Genomic DNA, 27327 nt, shown 5'->3' with positions numbered 1-27327 from the left:
TATGTCATAATATGACGATTTACTATTTTGGTCAGATTATGGCTTCAAAAAATTATACAAGTATTGCCTTACAAGATAAATTTATGTCTACTAAGAATTTCTCAATTCATAAGTATCAATTGTATATGAACTAATAGTTTATATGGTATGTCTTTGTATTTAAAAACCTCTCTTAAATGTACAAGAATGTAATTTAGCAAGTCAGAAAAAATTGGAACTAAATTTAACTTATAGTTGATTTTTTTTCTGATTATGTCTTGAAGGATATTGAAGCTTCAAATTTACAAAATCTTTAGAAATATTAGCAAATAATTTTGCTAACGTCTACATTGGAATAGCAAATATAGACTAAATTTTATTACCTTACTTTAAGTTTAGCTTACTAAAAGTTTGAAAAAAGAGTAACTTATTTAATCCTATCAATTACAAAACATTTTCTCTAATTGCCAACAAAAAAAGTTTCTTGCTATTAAGGATGCCTTCTAGTTTAACTAATATTAAACAGACATTTGTAAAAATAGTAAAGAAAAAAATATTAAAGACACTTTTTCTGTCTGTTAATCATTTATAGGAAGCAATCTATATAGAAATTACCTTTAGATGTCAGTAATTTTGAGGTTTCTGAGATCTATTAAGAACTCTTAATTGGTTTATGATTTATACAATATTTAAAAAAACAATTTTTTCCATTCCGTTTCACACTTGCCAGAAATATGACATGCAGTTATGTATTCAAGTTTAAAATTTTAGAGTGTAAATAATGTATCATAAATAGTCCAAGGTATCTTGGAGGAATCTTCTTAGACTATACTGAAGCATGAAGAAGATCTCTTTGATTCAGTTAAGACTTGAAATTGAGCAAGATCATCCATTATTGAACTCACTCTCTTACAGTGCAGGTTAAAATTTGATTAATTCATCAGTTTCTAGATAATGCTTTTAAAATAGCTTCAACTTTTTAAATGATTTTATAAATTAATATGTTTTCTGGATTTGTCAATGTCTTTTTTATAAAAAATTTTCAAATTTATTTTAGAAGCTTATTTAAAATATACTGAAGAGCAAGACAAAGTTTCTTTCAACAGTAAACATCAAGAGAATTACAAAGAGATTCCAGAGATTCATCACGGAAAAAGAAACTTTTTAAAGTATACCATTGAAACTTATAGTTTAGGTACATTTAAAAGATAGTTTGCACTGAGATCATCCCCCCCACCCCCCACCCCCCCTACCTTAAGATGCCTTGATAGTTGTTACTCGAATTGTTTATTAATGTTTGAATGTAATGAAAAAAATTTACTATTTAGTGCACACTAAAAGTTTCTGAGTTTTATTGATAGATGCTAACACATGCAGTTTGATTTTAACAAAAATAATCTTTCTAAAATTAGTAACAATATTTTAATGTTCTAAAATTGTTTTTATGCAAAAAATTTGAATTTTAAAATGAAAATTCCTACAAGAGTTTTTTTTTTCCCCTTTTGTTTAAAGAAAAAAGTAATATGGAAACCAGTGAGAATGATTCTGTTAAAGATCATTTGAAAGAGAATGTTGATGCAGATAAAGCTCCTGTACCTCATATTGTTCATTATTTTTCTGGCAATCCAAATGTTGAAGTTACCAGAGGAATTATGCATCTGTATAAAGACAAGTATGTAGTGAGTTAAATTCTTATTAAATCAAGTTCTATTGTGATTGTTTTTCAGTTTTAAGGAACTACAAATCAGATTTTCCAAAAATAAAAAACTCTAAAATCAAAGTTTTCATAAGCAAATGATTGCTAAATTTTCATTTGAAAATGCTTAAATAATTATTATGTGAGTGCGTTTACTATTTTCCTATTTATTTACAGTGAATGACATAATATACTGTAGATTTCCCTAATTCCGAACAGTCCCTAATTCCAAACAGCTTTAGTTCACTTTTTGTTACATCTTTTATTTTTGTAGGATTTTTTTAAAAAAAATGATTAGTAAATTGGAAGACTAGGGTAATAAGAATATGAAAAAATATTTTCAAAATATATATTGCTACCATTAAATTTTTGATTGCAAGCAAAACACTTTTTAAAACCCTGAAAAACCAACAATATAAAACCAACTTAAAAAAAAAAGCTAATTTAAATTGCGTACTGTTCGATGTAGAATTTGATGGTGATTATTTATCTGAAAAAAAAAACAGTCAAAAATTAGCAATACTTTGTAAGATATCTCAAAAACAGTACTTTTCTGCATAGTTAAAATGTTTCCCAAATTCCTAACAGATTTTGGAATGCACTTTTTTTTGCAAAAGAATTTATGTGCAAGTAATTAACCACAATATTTAACAATAGTATTTTAAAGACATTAACTTAGAAACTAATAAACGCTTTTAACCTTTTATTGAATTTCTAAACATCTTGTTTTTCTTAACGTTTGTTAATAAAAAAGAAATGTCAAAGTTTAAAAAAAAATGAAGATTGCGAAAGAAAATTTACTACAAATATTACAATACAAAACTACAATGATCAATGTTTCAGTCTTTGAATTACTGCCATTTCAAAATACAACTGCATAAAGAATAAAACATTGCTATATGATAAAAAAGCACTACAAGCTTCCTATTTGATTAATGGGGAAGCATTCGCTAAGGCTGCAACCAACCTGATACTAATAACTGAGATTTCTTCTGGTTAACTGACAGAAACAGGCAGTGACTGTGAAGGTTTTTTTTTTCAACTGATTACAAAAAAATAAAGGAAGACAGGATCTAATAAATAGATAATCCACACTCTGCACCAATACAATGTTATACTCTTACATTAAAATAAAAATAATTTTAAATTTTAAAAATCTTTTTACCTTACTCTAAGCTAGAAGTCTACGTTAGCATAAGTTATTTAATTTTTTATATTGAATGCTATTTTTTGGGATTGTATTTGTACGAACAAAATTTTTACTTTTTAAATTTAAAAATTAACAATATTTTTATAATAAATATACTTGTTGCTTAATATGGTTCGATTCAGTTTAGATTCCAGTTTATTTATTTAAAAAAATTAACATAAAAGTCAAAAAGCAAGCGGAGTTATTAAACTTTAAGTACAATTTTGTTCGGAATTAGGGAAATCTATGGTAGTTTACAAGTATTATCACTATAGGAATGAAATTTTAAATGTTTTTTTTTTTAACATTCAATAAGATGTATTTAGAAGTTAAAGATAAAAATAGTAAAAAAAGATGTTGCTCAGTAAAGGGTTTTTTAATAGAAAAAGTAAAAAGTTGATATGTTAAAAACCTGATATATTAGGAACAAATTCAGTCTTTGAAATAAAGTTTACAGACTGCTACAGTAGCCATTGGTTCTGTTCTTTTAGTGCTCATATTTGAACTTATCTAAATAAATAGCACGTCTTCAGGCTTTAAACATTATTTTAAGCAAATGACAGGCAGTAGCAATATAGTTATTTAGACCAAATGAATGCAGTTGTTGTTGAATTGTCTATTCAAACACTTTTAAAATTTATGATTCTCCAATCTTTTTTTTCAATATTTTTTAGTTTTTCAGATCTACTTATGCTAATAGTTGCTTTTGTTGCGAAATAGTTTTTAGTTTATTTTGTTTAAATTTTATATGCTTCCCATTTTTAAAAACTATCAATTTTTTTTTGTACCAAAAAGAATGATAAAAAACTGTAGCCAATTACAAATATGATTCCCCCCCCCCCCCCTATCTAGATTGCATTATTCAATGTTCTGACAATTGCTTCATCTTTTTTTTTTTTATGATCACTATGAACACAAAAAGTTTAGTGTAAATTTAAAGTTTATCAAAAGAGAATCAACAACTGAATATTTACTGATCGAAAAAAAAAAAACTAAAAAAATTTTAAAGTTACTTAAATTTTTAAATTTTATTTTCTTATGATCACCAATCACTGAAAACAAGTTATGTCAAAATTTAGTACATTACCCAATATGTTCCTTTCAAAATAATTTTTATTATAGAGTGTTGATACTTCCCTGTATTACTTTTCATCCACTGTATGTTTTTATGTTTATCTGACAATATTGTAAATTATGCAGTTTAAAAATGTTTTTAAATAAAATTGTTTTTAATTTCCTCTCCTATTAGTTATCTATCAACAATGGATAGCATTGATATTCCAAGAAGTGACAAAATATGTATGTTAGGTGTGCCTGCAAAATACAGCTGTCAAGATTTGCAAAATTTTATTGCTCCTGCAGGGTGAGCTTATTTTTTTTGCTAAAGAAAAGTTAGAAACTACAATCATATTATTATTAAACTAACATCATATTATTGTTAAACTACAATCATATTATTATTAAACTACAATCATATTATTATTTAAAATGCTGGCTTTGAAAAAAGTAAAAAGGGCAGGATATATTGAAGTATTTGTCATAGTCTCAATAATCAAGTTGTAAATTTTATTATGCAGCCTTTGCAGTTCACATCAACATTCTTCAATATTAGAGATCCCATCTGCATACTTAGAGAGAACCTGATTTCTGAAGCTCTGTCCCAAGATTATGCTTTTCAAAATTTGTTCTGTTGTTTTGAAAGTTTTGAGTGACACATCTTTTTGTTTTTCAAATCAATACAATTGAACTGAAAAAGATTCAATGGATTCAAGCCTGAAAATAGTTACATGAAGTAATTAAAAATAACAATCAAATCCTCCAGAAACAGTTCAGGGAAATATAAATAAAAAGACAGGTCAAATTCTCTAACTCAATATAAAGTTTTGTTTTTTTTTCAAAATGTTATAATTTTTCAGATTTTAATAAATTGTTACTAAAAAGATAAAAAACTTAGATTTTTCAGATGCTGGGGAGAGGGCAGAAATGGTATTTGTTCCAGCCAGGTTTAGAAAAAAAGAAAACCCTATCTATTGCAGAAGTGTTTGTATAAATGAACAACAAAATCAGTATTTTGCTTCATAATTTGGCAGATGTATTTTTTTTGTGTTCTTACAATTTTTTTTCTGACAGTTTTATCAATCTGTGTAGTTTTGATGTTTAAATATTTTCCTAATTACTTCCCTTTATCAAAAGATCAGGCGAGAAGTAAAATGTTTTATCAAAAGATCAGGCGAGAAAATAAATGTTTTGTAACTGTTTGACTAATACTAACTTCTTTTTTTTATAATCAACTGAGAAGTAATGACAAGTAAACAAAAACCAAGATTCTCTACTGTTTTACCCACAAAAAAATACTTTCAAGAATTTAAAGAGCATGTTTAAATACTTTGAGTAGATGTAAAAGAACCCTAAATGACAATTGAACTACCCAAAACTTTAGTTTTAAAAATGTCTTATTAAGATTATTTTCTGTAAGCATGATGTGACATGAACAAAAGGCTTAAGCAAAAAAAACAAAACAAAAATTATACTTTAGCATGTTGTACTTTGCTTACTTCCTTTGCTCTGTTTGTTTTTCAACTGAAAAAAGAAAGTGTAAAATTTAGGTGGTTAATCATCAATACAGTATTGCATGAAGTGACAATACTTGTATTACCCTTCATGCACAACAGTTTGTCTTTTTGTATATAGCAAAAAAAGAATTATTTAATTTCCTCTCACCCACTCAAGTTGTTAGGTTTGTGTAAAATTATTATATAAAAAAATTCATTCAAATTGGATGATATTTATGGATGTTCCTCAAACTCTAAAGTTTTTTAAAAAATTTTGGTACCCCACACAATAGAAAGTAGTACAAGGTTCCATAAAAACAAAATATTTAACTTTAAATTCAAGTCAGAAGATTTACTCATGTCTGGCAATTTTCTTTGATATTCTAACTTATTCTTTTTCATTTTGTTAATAGAGTATTTTTATTAGTGTGGAAATTATCATTGGTGCATGGAGACAAACTTGAAGAAGAATTCCAATTATTCCTTCCCAGTAAACAAAACCACATTTTGTTAAGTCATCCCAAACTGAGAACTTTTTGGTCAACATATTTCTTTGTTATTGAATTAAACATTAATTAGTCAAAAACATTTTAACATACAAAACTGTTAATAAGTATACAATACTCATATTTCAAATAAATATAAATGTTATAAAAGGTTTAAATTAAGTAATTATTCATTTGTTTATTCATTAATTATTTTATTAATTATTCATTTATTTCACACATCTAATTCAAAATTTTGTAAACAAGAAGCACAAAAGTACTTGCAATAGATCATTATTCAGGGAAGACATTTTTTCAATAAAATAATAATTTTTTAAATATCAGTAAAAACCAGTAACTACCGGTATTGGGAAAAAAACCTACTAAAAACTGGTAATCTAAAATTCTGGTAAAATTCCCCACAATAGTGTTGAAGTTACAAAACTGCTCCAGATTCATCATACTCAAAAAAACAGTTTATATAAATTTTGTCACTTTGGTCAATGATTCAAAGCTGGAACTTCCATGGCTAATAATCTCTAAACAGACACTCTAGAATGTAAAAATGACCATCTGACCAGCTCCTCAGATGATGTAGTCCAAGTACTGTAGATGAAGTCCAAGTTTTTTGCTTGTTACTCTAGAAATTGTTTCATGTAGATATCTCATGAGTTCAATCATGAGTCTGAATTTATTTAGAGGTGCTTCAAATGTAATTAGAGCACTAATGAAGGCCTTGAGACAGATGAAAACATCAAAAGTTCCCAAGCTCACAAATTCCTCTCTTTTCTGATGTAATCTTAGTGATTGGAAATGGAGTTGCCTCCAAGAAAGATAACAGACAATTCTAGAAACTTGTAATAGTCATCTTGTGGTTGCTTCACTTATAAGTAGGCTTAATAAACTGATTGATACCATCTTGAGATAATGATACCAAAATTTCCACTGATTCATCTGTTGAAGCTGTTTGAAAATTCTTCAATATTTGATAATCTTGATGCTTTAACATCTACTTACAATTGTTAAAAATGATAAAATTCAACATCTAAACACTGTTGCACATGCTATTCAAGGTAGGTTTGAACTATGTCTACAGCTTCCATCAATTCCAGTTGTCCTTTTTGCCTCTGAATTACAAAAAATTCTTTGTCTTCTTGAATTGGTGATCAGCATAAGAGTACCTGCATAAGGAATATCAATCAAATGATTAAATCATTCCATAAATTTGCCTTCTTTTGCTTTGTGATCTGTAGTCTTTTTAGTTGTATGTTTCTACAAAGCTTTCCACTCAATAAACAACTTTGTCAACTTCTGAATAGAATAATACTCAGCGTGAACCAAAATTTCAACCTTTTTCGATATTATTATCATTGTCTGAACATTGTTGACCTGCATCTCTAACAGTCTTTTTCTCAAATCCTAACAGTCTTTTTGATTTATGTAATTTTTTTTTACAAATTTTTTTTTATGATCCTCATAAACATGGAAGGATGAAGGGATGAAGGATTAAAAATTTAAACTTCTATTGTTTAGAGAATTCATTTGCAATATTTTTTTCCATGGTTAATTAGGAAATGTTTTTTTTTTGCAAAAGCAAGTTGCACTTTTGCTGTTGTTAAAATATTAATGAATGACTGATAAATATGTTAAGTGTTTCTGTAAAAAGATGTTTTATTATAGAATTCTTTCAAACAATTTTAGGGATAGTGTTAGACATATACAAATTATTCGTGATGGAATTGCAAATCAGTACATGGTACTTATAAGGTTTCGGGACCAGGTTAGCAAGTTTTTATTTTAGTTGATTTCTGAAAAAAATTTATGTAAATTTAATTGGGCTTGAAATGACTTTCTATCAAACTGCAAGCAATTTTTTTTTAATAAAAGAAAGGAAAAATGAAATTTAACAAATCATAATTTTTTAAGTCCTTATTACAATAAATTCCCCGTGTAATTTGGCTAAAATAGATGCTCTTCTGAAAGAAACAGGTCATACCCATAGAAGTATTGTTGAAATTTTAAACCTCTCCCAGGCTAAAATCAGAAGAATTGATACCAAACTCAAATTAGGAGTTGAATTGAAAGTACAGAGAATGGGCCATTGCGATTGAAAAAATATAACAAGAGTCAAAAATGATAGAAAAATCAAGAATGTTATTAAACAAAATAATAAGATGCCTGCAAGAAAACTGAAGACTGTTTTGAAAGACCAAGACATCAACATTTCACTTTGAGAAGGAAAAGTTACAAACTAAAATTCAAGTGCAGAAAACCACTGAAAAAGCCAAAGTTTATATCTACAATGCTTAAAAAACATCTTGGTTGGGTTAAGAATCACTCTGCTTTTTCTCAAGATAACTGGATTGTGATAAGTTTTAATTTTTTTGCTTCAGACATACAAGTAATATTTTAGAATTGTGAGTCTACAAAAAACAGTATTGCATTGCTTGATATTACCCCAATTAAATTATTAGTAATTCAAAAAGTGTTAAGTATCAATATTGATTGCTTTGTTCAGGTTTTATTTAGTGATGAATCTATCTTTGAGATACTGGTCGGCAAAAACAAGTTTGTGCATTGTAAACCTGGAATTTACCCTGCACCCTGCATCTATAAAGTTTAGCCATGCATATCCAGCAGGGTTACCAGATAATGAAAGAAGATCAGTACAAGACTATCCTCCTGACCAGACTGATTCCACAACTATGAGAGTGGTTTCCTAATGGTAAAAGAATGGTTTTTATGCAAGATGGTGCTCCATTCTACACTGCAAAATCTGTAAAGTCATTCTTTACCAGTGAGAATATACTACTATTTGATTGGCCTAGCAATTTTCCAAAAATAAACCCTGTTAGCAATCTATGGGAACTTGTCAAATGCAAAATCAGTGCTGACATAATAACAAATAAACAAGCTCACAAAACATCTAGTTGGTATTGAAATCCAGATGCTAAAGCATTAACGTCACAGTGTATAAATAGTATGCACCAGCCTATCAAAGTTCTTTTAAAGTTGAAAAGAGTCAGTACCAATTATTAAGCTTCATAACATGCTTTAATGTGTCAATATATAGATGATGCAACAAAAAAAAAGTTGTGGTTCTTTGTTGTGCATTTTGGGCACACAAAAAAAAACCAAAAGATTGAAAATTCAATTTGAGTCTGATAATATGAGACAGTACTTTAATTATATCTTTTGCTTCTGAATGTTAGCATTTTATTTTACGAGTTTTACCACTATTTCCTCCTCCCAGTTCTTTCATTATAACAACTTTTTTTTGTAGTTGATTTAACAAAGAAATCTTCCCATATTCTAAATATCTCTATATTATCTTGTTTATGACATATAAACAATAAAAAAAAAAGAATGTATAAAAGTTCTTAATTACATCTAAGAAAAATGTTAAAGAATTAGTTCTGCTATTTATTCACTTTTTTCTTTTTTTGTCATTTTTACAAACTTAGTAAAATGACAAGTGAAAACTAAAATCATGTACAACTAAATAATATTCAAATTTTGATTCAATATTTTTACCTTTTGTCTTTTGTTAAGAAACCCTATGTAAAAGTTTAGTTTCTCAACTTCTTTAAAAGAAATACTAAAATTTTAATTTTTAGAAAACCATTACACAAACCAGATGTCCTGGTAATTCGATATAACCTCATTGGTATATAAAATTTGCTGATTCTGCTTTTCAGTTACATTTTGTAATACAGAACTTATATAGTTGTAACATTAATTTACTAAACCTTTCTTTTAAAAAAAGTAGTAATTTAAATAACCTTAAAGTTTTTTTTTATCATAAAATGGCATCTTAATTTTGTTGTGAATTAAAGTTTATTATATTTTATAAAAGGCAGGTGCAGATGCATTCTATCAAGAATATGAGGGTAAAACATATAATATGCTTGAAGCTGAGGTTTGCTTTTAGTTTATTTTATATATATTATTTATACATTACAAAAGTATTTTGTAATAAAATATTTTTTCAAAAGTAGGGGAGACTGGTTCTCCTAGGGACGTTTTTAGGTTAATGAGTGTAATTTTTCATCGGTGAATATAATTGAACTTTTGAAAACTGTATATGAAAATATGGTCCTTTGTGCACTTTTGATGAGAATCTCTGCTTTATAATCCAATTTTTTAGTACTTTTTTTTAGCCGCAAAATGAGGTCTGACTTTGTCCCTAGGTACAACATGGGGTTGTACCAAGGGACATAGGTGGTTGTACCTAGAGACGGCGGTTGTACCTAGGGACGCTGGGTAATCGAATACTCAGATTGGCTTCTATTGAGCTAATAATTATAAATACAAAAGACCTGTAAAAAATCCTGAAAGGAAACTAAAACAATGATATAGATCGTTAAAAGAACTATTTATTTGTAGTGAATGTAACGATATTATTTAAAATAGTTAAAACTAATAAATAAAAAATAGTGAGATCAATTTTTCTAGAACAAACAAATATTTAAATTGTAAATAAACATATTTAAAATAGTTAACACCAATAGATGAAAAAAAGTGATATCAATTTTTCCAGTACAAAAAATGATTGAATTGAGAAGCAGCAATATATTTTGAATAATTAAAACTTATAGATAAAAATGTAACATCAACATATCCAGGACAAAAATACTTTAATTAAGAAACAACAGTGTTTAAAATAAAATAGTTAATAATTATAGGTCAAAAAGAGTGATACCAAATTTTCCAGAATAAAAAATACTTTAATTAAGAAGAATCTTCATTACAAGACTGGTTCATTGGGTTGTAATCTTTATCTGCAGCACTATCGTCGCTATAAGCATTTAAACATCTTTTACAAATAAATTCAAATGGCAGAATACCAGGCTCTGCACATTTTACACAAACTGCATTTCGGCAGACTATGCATTTATTCCATTTATCATCATTTTGTATTATATTGTGACAAACACGGCAAAATACTTGTTTCGAGGAACATGGAGATGATCCCACTAAACGAAATGTGTTTTTTGTTTTCGATTTATATTTTTTAGAAACTTAATTTTTCGGCACTATTTCCTGTTTTTGTTTTTTCGATTTATCGTTACAAGTTGTTTTCTTTCTTTTCCTCTCCTCTGTTTCCTTTTTTTCTGGCGTGTCAGTAAAAATACGTGCTTTACCCTTACGGGAAGGTTTATTGTTTGTCCTTGGACCAGCTTTAGGTAATGGCATTATATCGAAAGGAGACACAGATTTCAGATTTGTACAATCAGATTTTGGCGGTGTTGAAAGAAGTGAGCTCTGAGACGACGTAGGTGGGTTATTATCTTCTGATGTTAGTGGTCTATCAGTCATATTTGATGGCAAAAGTGAGCCCTGAGACGATGTAGGTGGGTTATTATCTTCTGATGTTTGTGGTCTATCAGTCACGCTTGATGGCAAAAAGTCTTCTTCCGAAAATATATCGGGATTCAGTGGATAGAGGCCACAAACTTTGAAACCATTTATTATATTGGATGGTGTAAACGCTTTTGTGTATGCCATTCCAGCTAGTTCTGCAATGTGATAAATAGTAATAGGCTTTCCTGCGTTTTCTGATGATATCATAAAATTGGTTACAGCATTATTGTAATGTGTTTTAAATGGACTAAAGACGGTTCTATCTAACGGTTGCATCTTATGAGTAGTATGCGGGTGAAATGTCACCAAATGAATGCCATTTTCTTTGGCTTTTCCAATAGCATCAATAGAAATGTGACTCGCGTGATTGTCCATTAATAAAACTACCTGGTTATCCTTACTTGGATGAGCATGCGCTATGAAATGATCCAAAAATTCACTAAATGTTTTTTCGTTCGACCAACCAGAGGGATTTGCTGCCCCAATTGATCCTGGAGGAGCTCCTCTCATCATTGTCATTTGTATATATTTGACTCGAGGAAAAATGAACATAGGTGGAATCGAATTTCCTATCGCGTTCACTGCGGCAATCATCGTTACATTGATGCCTCGCTCACCAGAAGTCATTGCTCCAACTTGTTTGACTCCTCTCTTCGCAAATACTTTTGGACAAGCCTGTACAGTTGAAACTCCCGTCTCATCTGCATTATAAATCCTTGACGGATCGAAGTGGTGTCGTTGTAGAATGTCGGTGTATATATTGAAAAAATTCTTCACATTTTCTCGATTGAATGAAGTAGCCCGGCCTAAACTAGTTCCTTCAGGTTTCCTTAATGATATAATTTCCTTAAATTTGTTTTTGAATGTACGCAACCATTCACTGCCCGCTTCTTGATTTTTTTCCCACTGTTCAGGATATTTTTTATTATTTATTTTGGCAAATTGAAAAGCTAGTTCTTTCAGCTTCTTTGTTGTTAATCCGAAATGAAGTTGAGAAGCTTTTTGAACATACTCAAGCAGTAAACACTCTTCGCTATGAGTAAAAACTTTCCAATGTGCATAATTTGTTTCATACGAGTAATTTTCAGGTCCAGATTCCTTAAATTTTTTGACTTGGCGGCAAAGCATCGATCTCGATATTCCATATTTTTTTGCTGCGCCTCTGACTGTATTTTTATTTGCAACTATTTCCTTCACAGCCTTCTCCACAACTTCTTTATCTGGATCTTGCCGGATTTTTTGTTTCTTGCTGCGTGGCATGACAAACAAAATCTAGAATGAAAATAAAAAATACTAAAGATAACTTATAACTATAACTTTAATTATTTATTATTATTGGCATAAATTGAATTACAACTATTATTTCCTATTAATTACTGCACAACGAGTCACAATTATATTATTTATTACACCACGATTCATAAATGAATTATTTATTACATAAAAACACAAATAATTCCTGATGATACAGAAGTTCAGCACTTTGTTGTACCTAGGGACATGTCCCTAGGTACATGTCCCTAGGTACAATAGAGTGCCATATTGACAAAAAACGCCGACTAAAAATTTGAGGTTAGGATTTGAGAGATATTACTAACGCAATATTCAAGCAAAAAAAATAATGTATTCGTATAAACTAAGAAAAATTTTGTTAAATACATTATAAGGGCGAAATTAAAAAAGAAAAATGTTAAAAAACTTACGTAAAAGGGTTGTAAAATTTTTAATCACCACTTTGCAACGCTTCACACCAACACGATGACACTTCGGCTGTCAACTGACCTCAAGAGGTGGAGTGTTGTCACATACAAAAAATATTATGCTTATACAAAATTCTCAAAATATTTGAGTGTCCCTAGGTACATGGTGTCCCTAGGAGAACCAGTCTCCCCTACTATGATTTTGATGCTTCAAATCATCAAAAAAATATTGAAGGCCTGGCTTATAATATGGAACTACCAAATTTGTTAGAAACTGTCTGGAAACTGAAGAACTGGGAATTTTGTATTGGTTTAAGTTCTATATCTGCCAGAATTCAGTTCAGCTTTTAATCATAAAGTTTATTTATTAAAAAATCTCTTAATCCATATCTTGATGTTTTTCGTTATTCTAATTTTTAGTATTTAAATCTTTTTTTTTTTTTTCAGTGTACCCACCTAATGTATGTCTCCAAAGTGGAATCTGTTGCTACATCTGGCATTATGGTTTGTTTAATTCCTCTAATATCTTTTCTTTAGTTTGATTTATCAAAAAAGAAAAGAAATGTTCAAAATAATTTTTTTCTATTTTTTGTTATTTTATAAATTGTTGCTTAATGTCCATAACACATTGTATTGAAGTCAGGTTTTGCAATTTTAAGTTGCTGGGTATCTGTCGATTTTTATTTTGTAGTCTATATAATATAATTAACAACTTAATATGCAATAAAAATCTAAAAGGAAATGTGTAATAATTCAATAAATATAATTAATACTCTTAAAAACCAGGTAATACTTGTATTATGTCATTTTCGAACAATAACTGAGATGCATGAAAGTAGTTTTGAGGTTTTTCATTAAAGAGGAAAGATTTTAAAAATTTTATAATTTTCTTCATCAAGTAATTTTCATTTTTTCGATATCATTTATCAAAAAAATGAAAATTACTTGATGAAGTATTGTTATTCCTAGTAAGATTTAAGTTAAGCTGAAATGTTTTACAAAAATTTAATCGAATATGGATATTTTTAGAGAATGATTTCTAGAAACACTAACAACTTTGAGCAAATATATTTTTGTGTTACAAAAGTCTTAAGTACTCATTGTACTTAAAATGCCAATAATCAGGATTCAATGAATAATACTTTAAAAACTATCTGTTACTTTTCCATTTTGGCATTGTTTTTCTAATTCCACAAAGAAGTCAATTAAAAAAACTTTTTTATTCTATGCAATCTTTGATTTATATTTTCTTTAATGACAAAATTTGATATTATATTTACCTACAATATTAAGTTATCTGTTATGCCATGGATTGTTTTGAAAAAGTTTAATAATACTATTAGCTTCTTTAAGATGAATAAGATAAGAATAAGTATTTAAAACTATAAAATTTCTTCTACAAATTTTTGTAATTTGATATTTTCTTCTTTAAGTGACAAAACATCATCTTTCATTAAAAAACTTTTACAATATATAAAATTTTGATAAAATGAAATCTTGTAATTAAATTAGTTGATCTTTTGAGTCCAAAAAGCCACTCGGTTTGTTTGCTACATAATAATCAAATACTGTAGCTTTAAGTTTCCTCTATTTTTTCTTGTTTTTATTTTTTTATTCACAGCAGCGCAATAACAGATTATTATTGAAATATCCTTTGATTTTTGATTGCTTGTGAAGTTGTTATATTCATGATGGTCTTTAACTAACTCAGGAATCAAACTCTTCTTACATAAATTCTGTGAGAGAAGTATGGTTTCTTTTATTGCTTCTATTTATGTAAATTTGATAGTGAGACCAAAAAATTAAATTTTCTTAAATAAAGTTTCTATAAATATAGTTTTTTATAAATATAATTAAATATTTACTGGATGATTCTAACATTTCTTTTTTGAAATAGAAAATGGTGGTGAATAAAGTTATCTATTATCTTTTAGCTAAATTCTATACCAATTTAGTTCAGGACAATATTCAAAATGGATTCTTACTTTTTGATTTATCATCAAAATGCGCAGCAAACTAAAATTAAAGTGCAAACTATGTATAACAGACTGGCTCATGCAAAAGTGCTGATGAGTTGACAGCCAAAATTTATTATCTTTAGGGTTTTGTTTCAGTAACACTCCCATAAAAAAAATGCAGCTAAAGTTATAACATCATTCAGTTTTAACTTTTTAGAGTTTAAAGCAATTAAACACAAATGTAAAAAATAAAATCAGACAACTGATATCAGTTAGTTCCTTTTATAAGACATGTAAAAAGGCCATTTCAGTTATACAATAGAAAAAATAATTTTTGCTTATTTGCTTATGCTAAAGTTAAATTGCAGTTGTTTTAAAGTTTTAATGTTTTTTATTTGTAATAAGTTATTTTTAACTTTAAAAAAAATTGAAAATAAGTTTTAATGATAAAAATGTTGTTTTAAGACTTTTTGGCGTAATTTTTTTATGAAAAAACTTTTAAGAGATTTTTATAAAAAATTTATATATTACTTTTAATTATATACTCTTATCTATATAATGCTGGAGAATAAAATTTGTTTTTATAGAGTGGCTATCTTCCTGTGACTGGACTAACTGAGCTTCCTATTTGCCCTGTATGTCTGGAGCGTATGGTAAGTTTTTAATTTTAGCTAAATAAAAGAGTTTCTGGTCAATCTATTGGCAAATTTCTTGTTTCATTTTAACAATTAATGTCTAGTTTTTGCAGTCAATTTTCATAAACCTTTTTTCAGAAAAAGAAACATTTTAAATAACTTAAAATTTTAATTTTAAAGGAATTCATATAGCATCGCCAACATATTCTAGCTATTGCCAAACTTTATCTCAAAACTGATTTCTTTGTGTTTATTTTTTTCCCAGTTTTAAAATGAGATTTTTTCAGGATGAATCAGTTGAAGGTATCCTGACAATTTTATGCAATCATTCCTTTCATAATAACTGTCTCTCTAAGTGGCAAGATTCATGGTAAGCTATCATTAAATTATCTTTTTAGGACAATTGTTATAATGTTGCAAGATGTTAAATTGTTAATATGCTGGATTGTGTTTAGTGACTTGTTTATTTTAATAGCTGTCCTGTGTGCAGATATGTTTTAACGCCAGAAGTTTCTGTCGATCAAAAGTGTTTTGAATGTGATTCAAATGAGGTAACTGTTTAAGCCTTTTTTTGCCTATTGTTTTCAATAGAAAATTATATGCTTAATTTATTATTTTTTTATTTTAATGTTTAATTTTTTATATGTTTTATGGTACTGTTAGTTGTTATTATTTTTGAATTTTTTGTAATTAGGGAAAATTTCTTATTTTAAAAAAAAAAGTTGTATCAAATCTAAAAAAGTTATTTGCTGCTTTTTGTTAATATAGTGTGAATTTAAATAAAGTGTTCTGTTTCATAGAATTTTTATCTAAAAAAAAACAAGGTTCGAATTCTAGTTTAAAAAAATGTAGGGAGTATGGAAGTTCAAGTTTGAGGAATGTAATTATGAAATATGCTATGTTAGAAAAAAATAGCAATAATAAGCTTGACATTTTAATGTCGCCTTGGTTCCTAGAATAACATTAAAATGCACAATTCAGTTGATAAATTTTGCTCCAGGACCAAAAACAAAACTCAAGCACTTTTAAAACCTAAAGTACTTGGGTTTGGTTCTGTGCCAAAAGTGCAAAAACCCTCTACTAATACAAAATTACAATTATGTTCAGAAAGCTAACGAAATTTCTTCAAATGAAAGTCCATCGCCAAAGTTGATTTTTCATCAGTCACAATAGTTCTGGTTTTAGAAATTTCCAAAGGATGTTGAGACTTCACCAAGGCTCATAGAAGATCAGTTGCTTTTAAAAAGAATTATAGAATCAAGAAAATGTTATATAGCAGAATCTAAGAAGCCTATAAAAGAAGGTTTTGAGGGGGAAAAAAAAAAAAAAAAAGGACCTTTGTTTTAATTGGATGGTCATTTAGACAGATCATATTTTTCATTATTGCTAATAATCATAAATATGATCAGGCCTTTTTGAGATTAACCTCCTTAATAGGTTCCTGGAAGTAAGTTTTAAAGATCACTAGTAAATTGAAGAATGAAAAGAAGTATAGTATCATTTCATTTTATGTAAATATATTTTTGTCACCTGATGCATTCCAAATGATTTTAGGTTATACTTTAACTCATCACTCCATTAAGCTTTTTTCTAGTAGTCTTATGGAACTTTTGTTGTTTGAACTCATGCTTTTTAGCAAATTTTTTAATCTTGGTTTAATATGTTTTTTAGTAAAAAGGTTTCTTGAGGACAAGTTGGCCTTTGACTTTGATGTTATGACCTTTATGACCTTTGCTGCTAATTTTCTTGCTGATTTGAAGCGGTTTTTCTTCATTTGAAGTCTTTTTTTTTACATCCTTTTTCATGGAATATTAGCAATTGTACCAATCAAGTTTTACTTTTTATTAAAAGTTTGCAATATTTAAGGATTTTTAAATTTTTCACTTCTTGGTTTTTCTTTGATTAGTTAAATCAACTGTACAAGTTTCTTTGTACAGTTTTTCAATTCTTTTTGCTATGAGCCATTATTCTAAAGTTTATTTACATTTTGTATATTTGAATAAATGTAATTTTAATTGCAAAGCTCTCAAAAACTTACATAGATTGAATAAATTCAATTTTTATTATATATATATATATACATATATATATATATATATATATATATATATATATATATATATATATATATATATATATATATATATATATATATATATACACTACCATGCAAAAGTCTCCGCTCATGTGTAATATTTGCAAGGAACAGTAAATGCAATACATTTTAGGATGATTTTAAATATATAAAAAGAAAAAAATGTTAATATAAAAAGTTGATGAGGCCAAATCATAATTTTGCATACTTTTTCCTTTTCTTTTTGTTTCAAATAATTTTGTTTACCTTTGTTTTGTTGAGTTCTGCTGCTAAAAACATGGCAGAAATTTTTCTATATGAATAACCTTTTTCACGTAAAATACATATAAAGTTCTTCAGTATTCTTTATTAAATTTAAAACTGCACAAAAGTTTTAACCAAAATATTTTTTGTAAGCTTAGGTTTGACAGTAGCATGATACTTTCCGGCATGGTAAGGATGTTTTCAGTAATTTTAATTAGTTGCTTTTAATAGACTTATGTTTATATTTATACTTGAAAATAGCATTAGTGTGCGCATTTAATGTCTTGAATTTAACAAAGAATTTGAGAAATGGTGAAAGTAAAGAAAGAATATTGTGAAGAACTTCGTGGCAAAATATGTATTTTACGTGAAGAAGGTTATTCATATAGAAAAATTGCTTCCAGGTTAAAAATATCCGAATCAGGTGTGAGATATGCTCTACAACGATTGCATGATATTGGTTCCAACAGTGACAGATCACGTTCTGGAAGACCAAGAGTTACATCACGGCAAGAAGATACATTTATTGTTGTGTCCAGCAAAAGAAATAGAAAAATTCCAGCCACAATTTTAACAGCAGAACTCAACAAAACAAGGGTAAAGCCAGTATCAACTGATACTGTAAAAAGAAGACTAAGATCAGTCAACTTAATTGGACGCATTGCTGCACGTAAACCTTTGTTGAGGGCAGTAAATAAGAAGAAAAGATTGGAATGGGCAAAAATGCATAAAAATTGGGGATTAGAAGATTGGAAGAAAGTTCTATGGACAGACGAGAGTAGGTTCGAACTTTTTGGTACCCGACGTCGCGTGCATGTTAGGCGTTTACCTAATGAAAGAGTGCTTCCTCAATGTATACAAAGTACTGTAAAACATGGAGGTGGTAATATTATGCTTTGGGGATGTTTTGGCAATGGGTTAACTGGAGATTTAGTTAAAATCACATCTACCATGGATAAACACATGTACCATAATATTTTGGTTAAGCACGCGATTCCATCTGGTATTCGTATAATTGGGAAAGGATTCATCATGCAGCAGGACAACGATCCAAAACATGCATCTGGATTATGCAAAAATTATTTGAAACTAAAAGAAAGGGGAAAAGTTTGCAAAATTATGACTTGGCCTCCTCAATCACCATATCTATCACCCATCGAAAAGTTGTGGGATGAACTGGATCGGAAGATCAGAGAAGCAGGTGAAACATCTTTTATTAATCAGCAAATGCTATGGGAACGTTTGCAAAAAGCTTGGAATGAGATAACAGTGGAAACCATGAATAAATTATTAGCCCGAATGCCAAGATTATGTGCTGCTGTTATACGCTCCAAGGGGTCTCATATTGATGAAAATAAAATTTAACATTTACAACTTTGTATATTAACATTTTCTTGATTTTATATATTTAAAATCATCCTAAAATGTATTGTATTTACTGTCTAATTCATTGTTTAATAAACAATTAAAAATAAACGCAATTTTCTTGCAAACTTTTGTTACTTTATTGAAATATTACAAATGAGTGGAGACTTTTGCATGGTAGTGTGTATATATATATATATATATATATATATATATATATATATATATATATATATATATATATATATATATATATATATATATATATATATATATATATATAATATATATGATTGAGGATTTTATTTTTATTACACTGAAAAATACAGAAAAGTAAATCTTTAAGTATGAGTTTGAATTAAATATTGTTCTTTAAATGGAAAAAAAAAAGGTTGAAAATATTTTAATTGTAAGTTAATTAAATCAATTCCCAAAGCAGTTCACCAATCAGATCACAAAATGGATTTGTTGTGAATGATATTATTTTTCTTTCAAATCTTAATTTCTGTTATGTATAGATCATGTCAGTATCACATCATCTATGAAACTGAAATAATAAATAGTTATAGTAAATATGTATGTAGCTGAAACTAAAATTAAAAAAAAATAAGTTTTAATTTTTAAAATTTTTTAGCACAATAAAACTTATAATTACATTTATGTTTGTCTAAGAAGGTTACATAAGTGTTTGTTACATATAGAGCCTTTGGATTTGTCTTGTTTGTGGGCACATAGGATGTGGTCGATATCAAGACTTGCATGCTTATCAGTAAGTCTGATTTGTGTCATTTTGAATTATGGCTCATAATGCAGAAATTGACTTGTAAAAAAAATTGAAAAAATAAAATTAAAATGTAAATTCAAAATGTTTTAAAATTCACTGATTACTTAAAAAAAGGTAATGGCTGTCTAGAAATATTGTGATTGCTAAATAATGTGTTGAACTATATTCTTTCTACCACTCTTATTTAAGTCAAGGGAGAATATTTTAGGTAGATGCGTTGTTATTTAGTATCAAATCTCTTGCTTTATTAATACTTCTGTTTCAAGAACATTAATTTTGTTAAACCTTGTAAAAAAAATTAAACTCCTTTAGTCTGAGATCATTTTGAACAAGAAACTCTTGCAGTTCAAATACAATTTCAATTTCTTATTTCTTATTTTAGACACTATCAGCAAACAGCGCATACCTATAGTATGCATCTAGGAAATAAAAGAGTTTGGGACTATACAGGAGGTTTCCAACTTTTTTGTTTCCCTCTTGATTGAAAATAATATTATGCTTTAACCTTGCAAACTTAAAGGATGCTTATTTTTTTAATTTGAATATATAAAGTTGACTTTGCGTTGACTTCTTCTAGATAATTATGTTCACAGACTTGTTCAAAATAAAGGTGATGGGAAGTTGGTTTCCCTTGATAACAGAGAGCAAGTAAATATATATTTTTTTCTTTTTTATGAAAGGACTTTTTTTGCTTGTTAATCTTAATGTTCCCAATGAAAGCACTAAGAATTAATATAAAAATCATTCATATTAATGTTCCCAAATGAAAGCACTAAGAATTAATATAAAAATCATTCATATTAATGTTCCCAAATGAAAGCACTAAGAATTAATATAAAAATCATTCATATTAATGTTCCCAAATGAAAGCACTAAGAATTAATATAAAAATCATTCATATTATTCCATGAAATGCCATGTGTTATTACATAAAGTTGTACATGTTATTACATAAAAACATGATTACATAAAAATCATATAAATTGTTACATAAAATTCATATAAATTGTTACATAAAAACCAGATTAGGTAGCAATTCAAAATATCTTTTTACCGCTAAATATTGTTTTATCTTGAATATTGTAAAGCTTTTAAAGTTTTTTCTGAATTTTGATTTATTATTGAGCATTAAATATAATATCTAATTTTGTTTTTGAAAATCTAATTCCGTTTCACCATCACATCATTTATGCCCTTTAATTTTTCTGTTTAATAACTGAATTTCTCTATGAAGAAATTTTTTGAATGATGCTGATCACTTTTGTTTTATTTTTGATTGGTGGACTTTTTTAATACAAAAACAGAAACTAAAATAGAAACCTGTGCATAGTTTTTTTCTTCCATACACCAAGTTTAAAGAAACTAGGATAAGAAATGAACTCCACACATACTTAGAGAAACATGTTTTAGAAGATGGGCAAGTAGATGATAGAAGAGAATGATACAAAATAAATAAGAAACAAATGTTACATATTCTATTTATGTGTAACTAGCACTTAAGTTTTCCCGAAAATAAACATAAAATTAGTTATCCAAATTTGATATCAGCTAATTGCTAACTGCTATGAAATTTCTATTCTGATTTAAAGAAAATTAGTGACATAGATAAAATTGTTAATGTACATGTAAATTTAAAATTTTCTCTTTTCACAATTTTAATTAGAAATTGTTAAATTGTTATATTGACAAAATTAAAAAAAAAAATAAAGTTTACTATAAATAACTTATTGTTTCTTTATTTCATTTAGAAAATTGGTATAAATAAAGTTTTTCAGCAGTAACTGCTGAAAACGTTATTTATATTTTTATAAAATTTATTACAGTCTTAATTACATTAACTTATGGTACAATTTTTTCAATGAGTTAATTAGATCAATGCGCATGCATGTAACAAAAAAACCCAATTTTTTCAAAATTTGTTATTAGCAATTATTAATCAATGTAACATGGCGCTCTAGTAAAATAAAAATTGTATTCTCCATGACAGTCAGTTCAATTGAAAGATTTCATCTGGATATCACAACAATTGAGGAAATCAAGGGGAGACTGGAATAAAAACATAAAAGTAGACTTTGTGGACTAAAAATGAATTTTAGAGCACCTCATAAAATTACATTAAGATTTTAATATTTGATAGGTTTTAGGTATAAAAGAAATTGAAAATTTTAGAAAATTTAGTTTTTTATTCCTTTTACACTTTAGTGATTACTTTTTTAAGTTCTTAATAATTGATCAAGCAAATTTATACTTAATAGGTAGAAGGTGAAAAAATGGACTCTTTAACTATTGAGGTAAAAAATTGTTAACTCATTGTTTTACTTTTTATATACCAGTGTTTTTTTTTATTTGCCAATGTATAAGTTCTTTTTGTAAGTCAACTTCCTCTTTTTTTTTATAAACCGATGTATAAAGTTCTTTACATAAATCAACTTCATATTTTTTTATATACCGCTTTGTAAATTCTTTATATAAATCAACTTCATATTTTTTTATATATCGCTGTATAAGTTTTTTATATAAATCAACTTCATATTTTTTTATGTACCGATGAATAAATTCTTTATATAAGTTAACTTAATATTTTTAACTGGAAAAAGTTTCATTTATATTTTTAAAAGATGTCAGTTTAGTTGTATTTTCATCTTCTTTTCTTATAAATGTTTATTGATTCATTCTTAAGCAGCTAAAAATTCAACTCATGCACTAGTACATACAGTATTTTCTTTTTTTATTTGTTATGAAACAAAAATAATCAGTTTCTAGGAAACAGATTTTTTTGTTCTGTATACAAAAAAGTTTGTGTGATCTTAGAAATTTGACATAAAAGTTTTTAGATTTAGAGATGAAATTTTTTATTTTAGTACACTTATCTGCTAACAAATCAACTTGAGTCACAGAGGCGGTATTTTGAAGAGAAAATCGACTTTTTGGAGAAAGATGCTTATGAGAAGGTGTTTATTTTGATATTGAGTGTATATAAGTTTGCATGCTATTTAACCTCGAATGTTGAGTTAAGTGAATGAAACCAGACTGAACTTAGGTCAATGACCCTTTGATTTCATTTAATCTAAATTCTTAACATAAATTCTTCTTTCTAATAAAAATATTTATTTAAGCACATGATCAGTATTCAATCTTTTCTTTTAGTTTTTTATGTAATTGCTGAAAATATATTGAATTTAAATCAAACAAACTCTCAAATAATTACAGTTTAAATAATAATGAAAGTTAGTAATGTTAATAATAAAAAGAATGATAAATAATATTAATTGCTAACTAACTTTTATAGTTGTCCCTAATGGAATTAGAAGTTCACAATTCGCACAAAGAGTTTCACATACTTGAACAGAAATTTACTACTCTTGAGAAGGATAAGAAAGCATTAGAGAAAAAGTATGAGAATGTTGTTGGAAAAGTGGGAAACATCAGCAGAGAGTTGTGTGATGAGAAACAGCTGAACATATGCTTACGGGAGAATCAGGTATTTTTATACAACTGTGTTTCTATAGAAGCTAAATATAATTAAAAAACGATCTTTAAGTGATGCAAGATATAATCCAACTCATTTTAAATAATTCTAGGCACAATATCTGAAAAATGCATCAAGTTTTCTCTATTAACTCTAGATTTCCTATTTAAGAATATACTTTGAGAAAATTAGGAAATTATGATATAAGAAACCCATAATTTTAATGTAAAAATGTTCATTTCTGTAATTGTCTAAATTGTATAATATCTAAGTCATGCTTTAATCTCCAGCATGGTCAGCCATCATTTTAACATCTTGACTCTGTTCATATTTTATTTCCATTACCTTAATGTTTATAGTTTGTAAAAATGATTTTTAACTTAGAGTGTGTGGCAAAAACATGTAGAGTTGCTTGAAAATGAACTGAAAAAAATGTCTGAAGAAAAAAGTGCAGAAATTTATGAACTTCAAACTCAGATTGCTGATCTAATGAAACACTTAGAAGTTCAATCTGCAGTTGGAAATGCTGAGATAGGCATTAGAGAGGTAGGGTAATAATTCTATATTTTCCTTATAGTGCTTTAACAAGTACTGCTTGATTGCTTTTTCAAATAGCCTGTCTCAAAATTGACTTTAAATATAGAAAAAAAAAAAAATGTTCTTTAGTTGTAAAAAAAATCTGTTTAAAATGGTTTAGTTATGTACCTGTTAAACTTAACTTGTGTATAGCTTTAATTTCATATATCTTGCGATTCTATGGATTGTTTGCATTTAACTTTATATTTTATCTGCTCTAATTTTACCTTTACAGTTTAAAAACAGATATTTAAATATAGTAAATACAATTTTTTTTTAATGCTATAAATATTATTTTTAATTTAAATGAAGATTTTAAATTAAAATAAACATTAAACATAAAGTGAAAATAAACCAAAATGTATGGTGATTTGAACATCAATATCTTTTTATAGTAAAAAAAGCTCTTGATGCTAAAATATTAACCAAATTTTTTAAATAAATGTTCAAGAGAAATAAATCAATGTCTTTAATGCAGTATTAAGACCAAACTTTTAGGAAATTACTTTTTACCTAATAGAAACAGATTGTGAATTTAATGTCTTTAATGCAGTATTAAGACCAAACTTTTAGGAAATTACTTTTTACCTAATAGAAACAGATTGTGAATTTAATGTCTTTAATGCAGTATTAAGACCAAGCTTTTAGGAAATTACTTTTTACCTAATAGAAATAGATTGTGAATTTAATGTCTTTAATGCAGTATTAAGACCAAGCTTTTAGGAAATTACTTTTTACCTAATAGAAACAGATTGTGAATTTAATGTCTTTAATGCAGTATTAAGACCAAACTTTTAGGAAATTACTTTTTACCTAATAGAAACAGATTGTGAATTTAATGTCTTTAATGCAGTATTAAGACCAAACTTTTAGGAAATTACTTTTTACCTAATAGAAACAGATTGTGAATTTAATGTCTTTAATGCAGTATTAAGACCAAACTTTTAGGAAATTACTTTTTACCTAATAGAAACAGATTGTGAATTTAATCTTGCATGTTTCACACACATGCACACTTCACAGACCTTACTCATCTCTTTAGAGAGTTTCATTCTGGATGATTTTTTTTAAAATGAATACCTTACTCGCATAGCAAGGTAAATAATGAGTAAAAAGCATGTCTGTAATTTTTTCAGAAATGTAAAGTTATCTCTAGAGGTTGCCAGCTTAAAAAAAAAGTTTTTTATACTTTTTTCAACTTTAACTTTTAAATTTATATTATGTTACTTGTAGTATTTATGAAACATTGCCAGAAGAACATAATAATAACAATATTAAAAACTTTTTATAACATCGGCATATTGTTAAAAAATAAGCAAAACCTCTTACTCTGTAATTTAAGTATGTTTTTTTAAGCATAATTAAATACAAAAAAAAGTTTGAAATTCATTTCCATAGCAAAAAATCTGTATGTATGTTAAAATTTCAATGCTTGTAAATAAACTTGTAAAAAAAGTAAGGATATTATATCAATAAACAAAGTTGAAATGTTAAAAAATAAACTTTAAATAAATTAAAATGGTAAAAAGTTAAGTTGTGTATTTTTCTCCAATTGATGCATTCCTGAAACTTGCACAAGAATGGAGCATTTTTGAAAACATTGTTGGTATAAGCTTCAATACAACACCAACATCAGGCACTAAAAAGGAACTGCAACTTAAATCCAAATTGATTTGAAAAGACCTCTCCTATGGCTTGCATGTCACCATCATCATAGCAAGCTACACATCAAACATGCTTTCATTGCATTATGAGGAAACAGCAAGGGCCTAGAAGTGGTTCTTTTTAACAATTCCAAACTAAATTTTTAAAGATTGATATTTATTACTCAAACTTTATTCTGTTTGAGTGGTCTACTGACATCAAATCCAAAAATTTGATTAAATTTAATTCTTAAATGGGCTTAACAATATATCAAAGAGGAAAAATTTCCACATGAACACCTTCTGTTAGTAGAATTAACTTTATCTACCTTGGGGTCCAACTACCAGCAAGTGGATTTTATGAGTTATTATCAGTTATGAGCGAATTGTAATCCACCATTAAGATCACATTGCTAAGTTTACTGCTCTGTTTTGCTCAACTTCAAATTTTTTGTTATAATCAACTATAATCAAGAAGAAGATTCAGATTGCAACTGCAGTGATTTTGTCAATTAACTTACTTTGATAATTAATGAAAAAACTTGTTATTTTCTTTTCACCGGAACAATCGTGGTAAAAAAACTTTTTTCCATCTCAAGGCCAACAAAATGTTAAATTGAGAAACCATTATTTCCAACATTTAATAAACCTTTTTTTCTTTAATTTGACCATGGTGTTTGAGTAACCTAATCATTTTCAAAAAATCATTGGAAATGAAACAACCTAAGGCCTCAAATAAGTGTGTGACCACAGACATAATTCGCAATTAACTTTTTTTAGTTATCAACATATTTGACTGTACAGGTTCTTGTTTTAAGAAATGTTTACAAAAATTTAGAGGATTTTAAGTCATAACAAAAAACCATTTTATTCCATAAAACACTTTTATTTCATAAAATTTGTTTAAATAAACTTCTAATGGTGCAAAGTTTTGATAGATTAGAATATTCTTTAATACTATTAAAGATTAAGTACTTTCTATTTAACATAATTTTTATGATAAAGATTAAAAAATTTTAATAATTTTTTTTCAGTCTATATTTTTTATGATAAAGTTTAAAACTTTTTAATTGTTTTAGGATATTCAAGGAGGTCATGTTTTTATGGAAACTTCAGCATCTAGTGGCACAAGCAGAAACATAAAGCAAAAACCAAGAGCTCGAAAAAAATGATCCTAGAAGGAAAAGTTAAACAGAAAGTTGATTTAAATGTTTGATAAATTAGTTTGATCAATAATTTCGCATACCTTCTAATTTTAATATTTGATTATGCCCAATTATTGGTGAAAAAATTTGGAAAGAAGACTTTAAAAGATAAAATGGTTTTTTAAATAAAATCAAAAAATTAAAAGATAAGACAAAGTTTTTATGTAGGAGTTTTTTGCAGTAATATTTTGTAAATAGCTTTTTCAACTTTTTTTTTTTTTTTTTTAAGATAATGTATTGTTCATTTAATTTCAATTCTATTTTAATGAACATTTGAGACATCACGGTGTTTTATGTTTAACATTCAGTCATTGGTTTTAAGACATTCAAATGTTGCTGCAATCAAAAAGTTGCAATTATACATTTAGTTATCTTTTTCTTTCACAATT

At 27.3% G+C, this 27327-nt stretch overlaps 1 protein-coding gene across 5 annotated transcripts; it reads left to right on the top strand.

The window, feature by feature from the left end:
* The first annotated feature begins 214 nt into the window (after nucleotides 1–214).
* Nucleotides 215–27219, top strand: LOC145194136 (BRCA1-associated protein-like). 5 transcript variants are annotated; one of them, XM_090068829.1, is made up of 18 exons: nucleotides 215–899; nucleotides 1037–1174; nucleotides 1492–1651; nucleotides 4114–4227; nucleotides 7603–7681; nucleotides 9758–9820; nucleotides 13413–13469; nucleotides 15511–15576; nucleotides 15846–15928; nucleotides 16034–16109; nucleotides 19963–20030; nucleotides 20428–20498; nucleotides 20623–20693; nucleotides 22301–22336; nucleotides 22907–22996; nucleotides 23335–23526; nucleotides 23899–24060; nucleotides 26813–27219. In XM_090068829.1, the coding sequence occupies exons 1-18, from the start codon at nucleotides 818–820 to the stop codon at nucleotides 26903–26905; spliced, it is 1701 nt and encodes a 566-aa protein (XP_089924955.1). In that variant the 5' UTR covers nucleotides 215–817; the 3' UTR covers nucleotides 26906–27219. The 5 variants fall into 5 exon arrangements, with proteins under 5 accessions (XP_089924955.1, XP_089924957.1, XP_089924956.1 ...); XM_090068831.1 differs by having other exon boundaries at nucleotides 749–899; nucleotides 1492–1658; XM_090068830.1 differs by having other exon boundaries at nucleotides 881–899; nucleotides 1037–1148.
* Nucleotides 27220–27327: the final 108 nt, after the last annotated feature.

This window comes from Hydra viridissima, unplaced genomic scaffold (assembly GCF_058129835.1).
Source record: "Hydra viridissima isolate aposymbiotic clone 2 unplaced genomic scaffold, HvirCarnegie_v1 scaffold_12, whole genome shotgun sequence".
Classification (NCBI taxonomy): domain Eukaryota; kingdom Metazoa; phylum Cnidaria; class Hydrozoa; order Anthoathecata; family Hydridae; genus Hydra; species Hydra viridissima.
Note: the sequence above shows the minus strand (reverse complement) of the source record. Positions and strands in the feature narration are given on the sequence as shown.